Source organism: Erythrolamprus reginae, chromosome 7, assembly GCF_031021105.1.
Source record: "Erythrolamprus reginae isolate rEryReg1 chromosome 7, rEryReg1.hap1, whole genome shotgun sequence".
In the NCBI taxonomy this organism is placed as follows: domain Eukaryota; kingdom Metazoa; phylum Chordata; class Lepidosauria; order Squamata; family Dipsadidae; genus Erythrolamprus; species Erythrolamprus reginae.
Genome location: NC_091956.1, coordinates 86,177,810 through 86,191,814, shown reverse-complemented (window position 1 = coordinate 86,191,814; position 14,005 = coordinate 86,177,810). Strand labels below are relative to the sequence as shown.

At 41.0% G+C, this 14,005-nt stretch overlaps 1 protein-coding gene across 2 annotated transcripts in view; it reads left to right on the top strand.

Moving 5' to 3' along the window:
- Positions 1-14,005, top strand: part of ARHGAP24 (Rho GTPase activating protein 24) — a 220,674-nt gene that overhangs the window by 37,388 nt on the left and 169,281 nt on the right. Inside the window, exon 2 of one of the 2 annotated variants that reach the window (XM_070758057.1) lies at positions 11,239-11,435. In XM_070758057.1, coding sequence (XP_070614158.1) covers positions 11,256-11,435 — 180 coding nt within the window. In that variant the 5' untranslated portion in view covers positions 11,239-11,255. Of the gene's footprint in view, positions 1-11,235; positions 11,436-14,005 lie in introns of both variants that reach the window. The other variant, XM_070758058.1, reaches the window with a different exon arrangement.

Genomic DNA, 14,005 nt, shown 5'->3' with positions numbered 1-14,005 from the left:
TCCCATCCTCCTCCTCCCCCTCAGAAAACGGCAGGGAGACCAGCACCAACAGCTGTTGTAAGGGGCCCATTTCCTCCCCCCTCTTTTCTCAACAGCTGATCGGCACCCCTTCGCCTGAGGCGGGGGGGGGGGGCGACCCAGGAAGGAGAGCGTGGGAAACGCAAAGCCCGCATTTTGGTGCGCCCGTGTTTCAGCATGCATGGAAGCAAAAAACATTGCCAAAACACGGGCGCACCTGCGTGAGTTTGCTTCCTCCTTAGGTGCAGTAGCAAAATCACGCTGGTCCCGCAAGAACATATGAGCCGCCGCGGCAAGCGCAATTTAGCGTTCCGGCTCGTAGCCCACCGCTGTCTAGAGGCAGCTGCCACCATCTTTCTTGATGGATAAAATTCAAATAACACTCGGCGTTTGGATGCAAACTACCATAATCCAGGAATTTCAGACCACTTTCGCTCCGCAATGTTAAATAATAACTCAGAGAACGGAAATTATTTTTCCATCCAGTCGCACTAATTCTGCAGGATTTCCAAGTTAAGACTCCAGCAGTGATGGGCTGAAATGAGCCAAAAAAGCGATTTGGAGTTACATTAATACAGCTCTCCTTCCCATACTAATAAGAGATGTGAACGGAAATGACAAATGACTCTGCCTGGCATGCACAGAGACTCTGCCCTGCAAATTATTAATTAAATAAAAGTCTGGGCTGCGAACGGAAGCAGGTTTACATCAGACCTGTTCTTCACGCAGGTTTTTTTGTTCCTTTAATTATTTGATGCCAATGGTTGGAGTTTCCCACCTATCAAAGCAGAGAATTTGCATTTAGAAGATCTATCGCGGACTAAGTATCTCTTGAACTGAGATGAATGAACTGCACAGATTAAAATTGCTGGCAAGGGGACAGGTGTAATTCCTAGAGATGACAAATTGAAGTCTTTCTGGATTCTGGCTGTCATCTAATCCAACCGTCTTTGGCATCTGAATCAACATTTAAGAACTAGAAGGTGGTGATGTGAGGGAGCCAGGTGAAAAGTAGTCAAGAGAGGCTTTCGTTGTTTCTTGAGCATATTGCTGAGAGAGAAAGTATGAGCGCAAGGGAAAGAATGCATCACTTTTAATGCCTCCTTCGCCCCCCCAAGCTTCTGCATGAATCTTCACCTAATCTGGAGTAGAATTATGTAAGAATATGGAATAATGGAGTTGGAAGGGACCTTGGAGGTCTTCTAGTCCAGCCCCCTGCTTAGGCAGAAAACCCTACACCACTTCAGACAAGGGGTTATCTAATCTCTTCTTAAAAACGTCCAGTGTTGGAGCACCAGGGGTGGGCTGCTGCCCGGATTGGGGGGGACGGGGACACAGTGGGGTGGCAGAAATGGAGCTCCCCCCCCCCCAGACCACCCAGTTTGCACTGAAAGGTGTTGAAAGAAAATGAAAGAAAATTCTTAGACTGGGAGAAATGGGTAGGGGGGAGAAGGCTTCAGGGAAGCTGGAAGACTCGTAGCAAGAAACAGCAGGAACCACCATTAATGTCTCCATCGACAGTTAAAAGAAGCTCAAGGAACATTTCGCAAGAAATTCTCAAGGGCCCTGAGAATAAAGGCAGACAATCTCAAGAGTTTGAGAATTTGGGAGGCAAATTGGAACGTTGGTGCATTTGACTGAATCAGCACATCTCGAGCTGTCATCTCCAGATGTTTGAAAGAGCCCCACTGATGAGTTCTAGCCAACCTGTGAAGGATGCAGAGGTTGAAGAACTCAATGTTATTCCACTGGCATACATGAAGAACAAGAAACCTGGTGTGTAACCTATAGATTTAGGGAACCGGCAGGACGAGTTGGAAGCTGTAGGAAAATTTGGCTTGTGGGATGGAAACAGCAAATATGTCCTTGCAGGAAGTCCAGACAGTGGAAGATGTTCAACGATGGAAATGAATGAAGCACAGCATTTGTTTAGTTTTAAATTTAAAAAAAAAATGTCTTTGTTTTGTTTGCACAGATGGTCTCAAACAGTAAACCTCGAGACGGGATTCTGTGCATATTATTTCATCCATAATATCCGTTTTGCCTTCAGTTTTAATGAGTCTTGGACAAGAAGGGAATTCTTCATGGAAGATCATTACTTCTCCTTCCAGCACACATAGGAGTGAATGAGGGAATGGATGCTTACGTGTGCTCAGGACAGTGATGGGCTCCTACGGGTACGGTCAGGTAGAATAGAATAGAATAGAATTCTTTATTGGCCAAGTGTGAATGGACGCACAAGGAATTTGTCTTGGTGCAGATGCTCTCAGAGTACATAAAAGAAAAAGAGACATTTGTCAAGAATCATGTGGTACAACACTTAATGATTGTCATAGGGGTCAAATAAGCAATGAAGAAACAATCAATATTAATAAAAGTCTTAGGATACAAGCAACAAGTTACAGTCATACAGTCCTAAGTGGGAGGAAAAGGATGGTAGGAACGATGAGAAAAACTAGTAGAATGGAAGTGCAGATTTAGTAAAAAGTCTGACAGTGTTGAGGGAATTATTTGTTTAGTAGAGTGAGGGCGTTCGTGAAAAAACTGTTCTTGTGTCTAGTTGTCTTGGTGTGCAGTGCTCTGTAGCGATGTTTTGGGGGTCAGAGTTGAAACAGGTTGTGTCCAGGATGCGAGGGGTCAGTCAATATTTTCCCCGCCCTCTTTTTGTTAGGAAGAGTTCGAGAGAAAAACTACATAATTCATGTTGTTGTCGTCGGAGTTAACACTGACTTGATGGTGCAGAGTTTTCATACTCGTGTACTACAGGGGGGTCTTTGCTTCTATCATGATTGTGCAGTATTGTGTTTGGTTTCCATTAGGGTTGAGATGTTAAAGTTCAGCCAACATAACGGTTTCATTCATTACAAATGAAAGGTTCCCCCCCCCTCATATATTTCAAGAAATCTTCTGAAATATTAACTGAATTGAGGGAGGGAGAGGTTGCAAAATGAAGCTTTCTGCTTTTAAGTTCCCTGTTTTTTTTTTAAATGAGAATATTGTTTTAGCTAAACTTTCTTCTGTTACAAAGTTGGTGACACTTAACGGATTTGTGTAAAATGTTATTATAGGGTCTTCACCACTGCAGATATTTGCTTCTCCTTGCGAACATTACCAATATGATATAAACAATGAGGTTGGATTTTATGTCGTCTAAACAATGTCGTCTGGCGGGCCCCAGGGGAAGAGCCTTCTCTGTGGTGGCCCCGGCCCTCTGGAATCAATTCCCCCCGGAGATCAGAACTGCCCATACCCTCCTTGTCTTTCATAAATTGCTTAAGACCCACCTGTACTGCCAGGCATGTGGGAATTGAGACATCTCCCCAAGGCTTATATAGTTTTATGTATGGTATGCTTGTGTTGTATGGCTTTTAAATGATGGGTTTTTAGATGTTTTTCTAAATATTAGATTTGCTACATTGTCATATTGTTATTATTATTGTTGTGAGCCGCCCCGAGTCTCCGGAGAGGGGCGGCATACAAATCTAATAAATTATTATTATTATTATTATTATTATTATTATTATTATTATTATTATTAATATAAAGAGATTTAGAATTTAAGATGAGAGCTTTGTTGATGGGGCAACATATTGTAAAGAAAATATAGCATAAATATTTATCGGAGATTTTAGCCAGATTCTATTTTAAAAGGAAAAGTTACTACCAGGCTCCTTTTGATTCCTTCAACCTCCACAGTGACTTTATGGACAAATTCTTTTTTTTTCTTAGTAATTAAGCATAAATGCCTTTTTTACATTACATTATTTTGGGGGGAGTTTGCCCTCCTAACTTCCCACTGTAGCCTACAATGTTGTGACTTCTTGGTGGTCTGTCCAAGTGTGAACCCAGGTCAACTATGCTTGGTTTCCAAGCCAGGACAAAGTTCGGTCATGTGGAGTTATCTGCTGAGTCAAGCTGTAGTAGGGCATTGCCCTGTTTACTATTAGTCTTCTGTCAGCATTCCTTTGCTACTGTGCCTGCTTATTCCTTACTGAGCTTTTTAGAGTGGGTTTTCTAAAGATTTATTGCCTACAGCTGGACCCCGTCCGTCAAACCCATTGCTTGCTCAGTTTTGTTGGAATACTGCTGTTCTGTTAAAGAAGGGATTATATTCCTTCCATATAGCAGAGATTCAACTTGTTGGGTTTCCCTTTCTTAGCCTATGAAAACCCTCCCTTGGTGACCCTTTCAAAGCCCAACAAGCTAAAATTCCATCTGGGTTTATGTTCATAGGCAGTAGAGTTTATTGATAGTACCAGTAGCTGGATGCCCATGCTTAGCTACGAAAGTGAACTCCTTAGCATGGAGTAGAATGTTTAAACTCCCAGCCCAAAGGCTGGGTGAGTCATGCACTATCCAAACTCACTGGCAGTTGGAACAGAGTTATTTTCAGGTGGGGAGGGGGAATAGAATGCCTAGCTCCTTTCTTAGCAAGCACCTAGAAATCAAGAGGAACATATATGCCAAGTTTCAAGTTTGTAGACTTTACGGTTCTGGAGATTTCATGATGATACGTGAGTGGCATTTTGCTTATGTGTGTGTGTGTGTGTGTGTGTGTATATATATGTGATACCTTGTCTTACGAATTTAATTGGTTCCGGGATGAGGTTTGTAAGGTGAAAAGTTTGTAAGACGAAACAATGTTTCTCATAGGAATCAATGGAAAAGTGATTAATGCATGCAAGCCCAAAATTCACCCCTTTTGCCAGCCGAAGCACCTGTTTTTGCACTGCTGGGATTTCCCTGAGGCTCCCAACCCCATGGGAAACCCCACCTCTGGACTTCCGCGTTTTTGCAATGCTGCAGGGGAATCCCAGCAGGGGAATCGCACCAGCACAAAAACGGGCGCTTTGCTGGCAACGGAAGTCCGGAGGTGAGGTTTCCCAGCGAGGGAAGCCTCAACGAAATCGCAGGGTCGCTAATGTCGAATTCCTTCCAACATCTTCCCAAGAAAATTGCAGGTACTTTGCCCAAGTTTGCCTTGACTCACAGGTGTTAAAAATGTGCAAAAAAGCAAGATTCTCCATAAAGCTATTGTTAAACTTCAAGGTGCTATGAATCCCTGAATGGGTGTCACATCAGGTCCAAGGCAGGCTGCTGCTTTCGCTCTGTTATCCACAGTAACATAACAGCCATTTGTTGTCCAATCTTTTCAAGAACAAAGAGAGGCTTTTGTGTTGCAGAGTGTGATTTCCAGAAAAGGCAGCAGTCATATTTTCCAGTGGATGAGCTCTGAAATGCCAGGGGCAAAGCAACGACACTTATTAGTTGGCCTCTTGCCAAGAGATGGATCCTCTTTTGCCTTTGCAGGCTTGGCCAGACGCCCAAGAAAGGTGGACTGACGGGAGTGGAAATCGGGATCGGCAGATGCCGCAGCAACGTTATCCCGCTTGATTTAAAAACTTTCAGATTTTAACGGGAGATCAGCATATTTTATGGACAACAACGAATGTGCCGCTAAACTGTCTCTGACATTTATAGCAATCGCAGCTGCTTCCTTCCTCCTAGGAATGGAGGCGCTTCGCTGGTAGCGCTCAGCTGGAATTATTTCTGTTAAGGAAACAAGCAGCGACACCGTCGTGCGATTTCGCATGTGTGCAGAGTGTTTTTATTTGTATCTAAAAACTGTACGGGTGTGAAGACCTGCACATCTACAGTATCGCTCTCTCTCACACACACATATACAAAACACAGCATCGGAATCTCACTTATTCTACTGTATAAACATGCAGACTGAAAACTATTAATGTACCATGTTTTTCAGAGTGTAAGACAGCTTTTTCCTCATTTAAAAAGGCTGAAAATTTGGGTGCGTCTTATACTCCAAAAGGACTGTATTTTTCGTAGTATAAGATGCACCTTATATAAGCTGAACAGACTAAGGATGCTAGAAGTTCAGCTGGCAACGGAAGTCCAGAGGCGGGGATTCCCAGCGAGGGGAGACCCAGGGGAATCCCAGCGCTTCGGCTGGCAATGGAAGTCCGGAGGGTAGATTTTTTTCCCCCCTATGTTCCTCCCACCAAAATAAAGGTGCATCTTATACTCCAAAAAAATACGGTAGTTAAAATTAAACAGAAGCATCCCAGTGCCTGTTGCCAGCAATATGTCCATGACAACTTCTATTGATGCTTTTCAATTTGATTGTGTTAAGTGTTCATTAGTTGGCTGCTAATAAAGGCGGCTGCTACAGTGCAAGACTCTGGTTCCAGTGGCAACTTTATTGATAAAACTCTAAAACTCTACTTCCGCCCTAATAGTACTACCACAAACACTTTGATTTATATATTCTCCATGCAAAACACTCTCAGTGGTTTACAGAGTCAGTGTATCCCCCCCACAACAAACTGAGTCCTCACTTTACTGACCCCAGAAGGCTAAGTCAACCTGGAGCCCACCAGGATTGAACTCTAGACTGTGGGCAGAGTCTGTCTGCAGTGTTGCATTCTAAGCACTGAACCCAAAGGCTCTTCACTCTTAATTCATCCCACAGACATTCTCAGGGAGTGAACAGATAGAATGGTTCATTGTTATAGACCAGAAAGGTCTCCACTGCTTAGGAAAAAGAGAAGATAATTGGGGACCACAGACACCCTGAAGGGTGTGTGTGTGTGTGTGTGTGTGTATGTATGTATGTATTTATTTATTTAGAATGTAAGAAGCAATGAGGAGGCCCTTTCACAACTATTTACCTGCTTGTTAATTGGTGTTTTCTGACTGGCTGCCACTATCATGACAAACATTTTGTGATACCATCTGTCCAAAAATCCCACTACAGTGATACCCCGTCTTACGAACTTAATTCGTTCCGTGACCAGGTTCGTAAGGTGAAAAGTTCGTAAGACGAAGCAATTTTCCCCATAGGAATCAATGTAAAAGCAAATAATGCATGCAACCCCATCCCAAAAGTCACCCCTTTTGCCTTGCACCGCTGGGAATCCCCACCTCCGGACTTCTGTTGCCAGCCGAAGCGCTGGGATTCCCCTGAGGCTCTCCTCGCTGGGATTCAAAGCAGTGCTGGCAAAAATGAGGGGATTCGGCTGGCAACGGAAGTCTGGAGGCGGGGCATCCCAGTGGCAGCGGCTCGGGTTCATAAGGTGAAAATAGTTCAGAAAAAAAGGCAAAAAAATCTTAACCACTGGGTTCGTATCACAAAAAGTTCGTATGAAGAGGGGTTCGTAAGATGAGGTATCACTGTATTTTCACCAGCAATGTAATTCTCAGAAGAAATGAAATTATGGAGAGACTGGGAGAATGGCGTAATTCACTTCCAGTGGTATCAAGTACTTTTCAAAAGATATTTTATATTTTAAAATGCTATCATAGAGACAAATATTAAAGGAGGAAGATTCCTAGAGATTTCCTTCGGAATTGCGATTCACGTGGCGTTTCATTTACATCAATCAGTGTCAACCAGATTTCCTTCTTGCCAGAGATTTCTGCCTTCTTTAAAATACTAATAAAAATACTTATACTTTGGAGTCTTTTTAAAGTTCTTTCTTTTTTCCCTCCTATTATCTCCAACAGTGTGAAATAGAATTGGATTTTTCTTTTTGATATAGCTGAATTTCTTCTCAATACTGCCAATTAAAATTTTTTGGCTTCTTTATCTGTTTTAGAATGTGTTTCGGTTTTGTAAATGTAATTATGTTGTGTTTAGTAGTATTACAATAGAAGATACTTTCTTTTATACTATTGTGACATGCCTTGGAAAACATATGAAAAAGGTATGTTAGTCGTGCATAGGAATAGTGTTTATATGAATTCAAAAGAACTGTGAAAGGATTCTGTTCAGACTTTTTTTGTGTAGCTTCCAATTTGGAGGTAAAATGGGAATGTCACATTATGGTCTGTGCCAAGAGACAGGCAGTTTCCATAATTTGAATGGTGGCTTCTTTTTCAAGCCCAAACAAAATTTTATGAATGTCGTCTCATTCTACAGTGTCTACAGAGAAGAAATGCTTGGAAAGACTGAGTAAGCTTTGATTTTCAAAAGCTGATGTGAAAAATGAGACTGGATTTAAACTTTGCTATAACTTTGACAGAAACTGAGCCTACATTGTCCTACTCATCAAAGGCTTTGGTGGATTGGAAACATTATTTTGATCCTGCCCATGGACTTTCCCCCAAGGCCAATAACGTTCATTAAATAGATTTCTTTCCATGGTGATATAATTTCCCCTTTATGAACAAGCCCCAAAGTATCACTGCTGCATTAAAAAAAAGTGAGAAGAAATAACTTGGGATGTATTTAAACCCTTTCATTCACAAATTGAAAATAATTAGGATTTGCAGAAAGAAAAGATAGCTTTTATACGAGGCAGGAAACATCTACAGTGGGGTGATGTGGTTCATCTCTTCTTTTTGCCTTTTTCACAGGGACAAGAAACCTGTTATTCTCCATTCATTCATTCATTAACTACAACCTCTTGTTTTTCTGTCCATAAGCCTTGCTGGATAGTATAGTTGGAAGGTGATAAATCACAGATTCTCTATTCCATGGATATTATTAGAAAAAGATTTGATCTCCGTCCATCCTGTTTATAAGAATGAGAGTGTTAGTATCTGGTACATACCAATATACTGGGGTTGCCATGTATGTTAAACTACCAATTGTAGTTTGTGTTTTTACAGTTGCAATATTCCTTTAAGGACTTTAGCTGGCTAGCCATAAGAGGGCGCCAGCGCTCTCTCCTGTCAATGATGCCAGACAGCTCATTCACCTATTTGCCTTTGCCTTGTGGGGGCACCAGCTTTAGCCAGCATAGTTCAAGGCACAAATCTGCTGTGTTTGAAATAACATCCTTACATTTATTTTCTTTGCTCTCAGAATATTTTTTGTTATGAAATATGAAACAACTCTTACCATGCAATATACTTAATTCTGGGATTTAAGTTATATTAATATTTACCGTGTAGGTAGATATTAGGATATAAGTTTGCATATTTACAGTATATGAATATTCTGGTTTCAAATAATATCTTAGCCAGTTTTATTGGGGAAAATATTTTATTTCATATCGAAAGATATAATTAAAAAGTTCGTAGAACTTTGCTGTGTCACATTCAAACCTAAAATTCCCATGCTGCTTTGAGGTACATCAAAAGAATAGATTACTTTTACTCTGGTTAATGGAGATGACAGTAAATATTTTGAAATGTTTTGTTTCCAATATTATAGCATAATAAGAACAATATATCTATCTGGCCCACTAAAATAGGAGGGCAGAGTAAGTTGTGGATCCAAGTATCAAGGACGTACATATTTTAGGGCCTAGGAAAAGGGCCTTCTCTGTGGTGGGTCCTTTCCTTTGGAACATCATTCCCTTAAATATAAGATTGACTTCCAACTCATTGGTTTTCCATAAGGTCCTGAAAACATGGTTTTATTAGTGGGCTTGGGAACCCCATCCAAAGCCAATACAATTCTGTGGATTGTTAATGTTGTACCCCACTTGGAGTTGGTGTGTGAGTTGGGCAGATAAATTTATTCATTTATTAATTGGATTTGTATTCCTCCCCTCTCCAAGGACTCGGGGCGGCTCACAACATATATAAAAAACATAGCGGTACATCTAATCCAATTAATATCATTAAAACCCTAAAAATCCTAAAATAATTTAAACCATTCATAATCATTCATCCCATAAAACCCAAAAAGTAAATAGTAATCATAACACCAGATAAATAAGGCATGAAAGCCCAACATAAATCAAATACTATCGCAATGTAGATTGTAAGAAATGAAATGTTAGGAAATAATTTAGGGCAATAAAATGAGCAGATGTGAATTTTTTGGAATAAAAGGAAACGTTCTTTTAGTCCTATGTTCCCAGAATGTAAATAACTTGATCTGTTGTAATTTCAAGTTCTCTGCTCTGGGTTCACAAGGAAGAGCTCAGTGACCAGAGTAGCCAGAATTGCTCTTTGATGTATGTTGCCAGGTGTCCTCACCTTTGCCATTTATCTTGAGAGTTTCTGTGAACTGCCGTGGCTTTAATTGGATTATAGATTTCTATGCTTGAGCCATGAGAGGAAAGGACAACCAGTATCACTGGGGCCTGGAGAGAAAAATATATGAAGAACAGTTGCAGGAACTGGGTCTATGGCTACTCTAGAGGCAAGAAGAACTAGGCGTGAGGCCATAGCAGGATTCTAGTATTTGAGAGGCTGCCACAAGGAACAGGGGTTTGAATTATTCTCTAAAGCAAAGTTTCCAAGGTCCCTTTCAACTAGTCTAGTCTAGTCTAGTCTATTCTGATTCATATATTAATAATAATATAATATATAATATTATGTAGAGCAGGATTTCTCAACTTGTGGTTTAAGCCAAACTTATCTATTCTATTCTATTCTATTCTATTCTATTCTATTCTATTCTATTATTCTAGTCTAGTCTAGTCTATTTCTGCCAACCTGCCTTCCATTGGGAACCTGTATACTGCACGAGTCAAAAAGAGGGCAGGGAAAATATTGACTGACCCCTCGCATCCTGGACACAAACTGTTTCAACTCCGACCCTCAAAACGTCGCTACAGAGCCCTGCACACCAAGACAACTAGACACAAGAACAGTTTTTCCCAAATGCCCTCACTCTGCTAAACAAATAATTCCCTCAACACTGTCAGACATTTTACTAAATCTGCACTTCTATTTCTACTAGTTTTTTCTCATCATTCCTATCACCCTTTTCCTCCCACTTAGTATGACTGTAACTTGTTGCTTTTTTATTAAGATTGATTGCTTCCTGATTGTTTATTTGACCCCTATGACCATCATTAAGTGTCGTACCACATGATTCTTGACAAATGTCTCTTTTTCTTTTATGGACAATGAGAGCATCTGCACCAAGACAAATTCCTTGTTTGTCCAATCACACTTGGCCAATAAAGTATTCTATTCTATTCTATTCTATTCTATTCCATTCCATTCCATTCCATTCCATTCTATTCCAAAGGTGAACATCCAACAACTGAAAGAATCTGTGCTGGACAGGGTAGCAAGGAGACCACGGGCCCATAAAAGTCACCAAGACAAGTGTAAACGGTTAAAACAACAACAAGAAATGGAATCTACTTCTAGTGGCAAAGGTCCATAATTGACTAGTTCAGGAGTTGTTTGCTGTTTCTCTATTGCAATCAAACGTGGTGGGGGGGGGGCTCCCCTTTGGAAGTTGAACTAACGCCCCTCCTTTCCCCTTCCCCCTTCTTCTCTAACCAGCAGAGGCTGCTGATTTCATTATGGAAGAACACAACGGCTCTGCAGAAAGCTCCCCGCTGAGCCCAGGCCGACACGTTGCCCTTAAGTGTGGGTGGCTGAGGAAGCAAGGAGGCTTCGTGAAGACTTGGCACACGCGCTGGTTCGTACTCAAAGGGGAGCAGCTCTACTATTTCAAAGACGAAGATGAAGCCAAACCTTTGGTAAGCGCAAAGAGGGTGCGCGAGAAAGGAAGGCAGAGAGAACTTGGGGTGTGTGGAAATGGGGGTGTTTGTTTTTAACCTTGGACCTCCGGACGGGAGTATGGCTATTTTAATTTCTCCCAGCCTACACACCCAAGGGCAGTGGGTTGATGTGGAATGTGCTACACACCTATTGGTGCAGGGGTGTCGAACTCAAGGCTTGCAAACTGGAGTGTATAAACCTTCCCTGCGAGCTGGGGGTGTTGCAGAGACATTGGAGCCCGAGGTAGACCACCAACAGGAACGGGCGGAGTGCCTCTCTTGAGATGATAAAATCTGCTCTGGAAGTTATACCTGAGCAGAAAATGCAACCACTCACTTGCACATTTAACATGCAGGTGCTGATTCTCAAATAGACATGAGACAGGAATATTATTGGCTATTGATATGTTGTGTACACAGGGAAATTTTCATCAAAAAACTGATCAGGAAAGACTCCATGAACTCCATCTGTCTAGTCTGGAGGACAGAAGGAAAAGGGGGGACATGATCGAAACATTTAAATATGGGTTTAAAGGGTTAAATAAGGTTCAGGGGGGAAGTGTTTTTAATAGGAAAGTGAACACAAGAACAAGGGGACACAATCTGAAGTTAGTTGGGGGAAAGATCAAAAGCAACGTGAGAAAATATTATTTTACTGAAAATATAGTAGATCCTTGGAACAAACTTCCAGCAGACGTGGTCGGTAAATCCACAATAACTGAATTTAAGCTTGCCTGGGATAAACACAGATCCATCCTAAGATAAAATACACAATTGAGAGAGTCCAGAAATATTTCACAAGAAGAGTCCTTCACTCCTCTTCTCACAACAAAATACCTGACTCCGCCAGACTTGAAATTCTTTGATTAGACAACTTACAACTCCATCGTTTCCGTTCCAACTTAATTATAGTTCATAAAATTATATATCAAAATGTCCTACCTGTTAGTGACTACTTCACCTTCAACCGCAACAACACACGAGCACGAAATTGATTTAAACTAAATGTCAACCACTCCAAACTTGACTGCAAAAAATACGACTTCAGCAACAGAGTAATCAATGCCTGGAATGCACAACCAGACTCTGTGGTTTCTACTCTTACCCCAAAACCTTTAACCTTAGACTATCTACAGTTGACCTCTCCCCCTTTCTAAGAGGTCTGTAAGGGGTGTGCATAAGTGCATCACTGTGCCTACCGTCCCTGTCCTATTGTCTTCTTTTGTTACTTTTTATCATTATTTATCTAGTGTTTTATTTGTACAAGTTATCACCCTATAATTGTTTGACAAAATAAAAAAATAAATAAAATAAATAAATAAAATACAAGAAATAGTTTCTAAGGGCAGACTAGAAAGACTGTGAGGCCTTTTTCTGCCGTCAGTCTTGTATGTTTCTAAAACAGGGGGAAGATAGCGGAGTCGAGCACAAATGCCTAGATATGTATAGATATGTGTGCTAGTCCAATTCTTTGTGAAATGATGTTTTTCAAGACGGTGATCATGAAAGAAGTGGTCAGATTAGTTCAGGCTAATTTATGGTTTTTATAGGTGACCAAAGCCTCTTCAGTTGCTATTTGATTTTACCCTTCTTCTTCTTCTTCTTCCTTCTCCACCTTTTCTAAAGCCATAAATGATATGGAAGCCAAGGGTTTTTCATGGTTCCCTTCTCAATAATCATCTCCTTGAATGACAGCTGATTATGTGACATTTGAGGCACCTGGACTTTTCAGAAGCAAATACTGTTCACGAGGAGCCAATTTTAAAATGGAAATCTCCTTCCACCATCCACATAAAGCAGAAGAAGAAAAAGGCTACTCTAATAGTAGTTACAAAGTAAAAGCAACTTCATTGACCCTAATCATTTTTTTAATTCTGAAAAGATGAATGCAAAAAGATGAATACTTGCTGATAGTATTTATCCTGTTGCAAAGTCCGAGGTAGGTGAGGCATACAAATGTCTTGCGAAGGAGGGCAAGAAGGAGTAGATAGAAGCTTAACAAGGAGAGAGACAACCTAGAACTAAGAAGAAATTTCTTGACAATTGGGAACAATTAATCAGTGGAATGACTTGCCTCCAGAAGTTGTGCGTGAAAAAGATGATGAGGGGGCTGGAGGCTGAAACATATGATGAACGGTTGCGGGAACTGGGCATGGCTGGTTTCATGAAAAGAAGGACCAGGGGAGACATGATAGCAGCCTTCCAATATTATTATTATTATTATTATTATTATTATTATTATTATTATTATTATTAATTGGATTTGTATGCCGCCCCTCTCCGTAGACTCGGGGCGGCTAACAACAGTAATAAAAACAGCATATAACAATCCAATACTAAAAACAATTAAAAACCCTTATTATAAAACCAAACATACATACAGACATACAATGCATAAAATTGTAAAGGCCTAGGAGCAAGAGGGTCTCAGTTGCCCCATGCCTGGTGGCAGAGGTGGGTTTTAAGAAGCTTACGAATGGCAAGGAGGGTGGGGGCAATTCTGATCTCTGGGGGGAGTTGGTTCCAGAGGGCCGGGGCCGCCACAGAGA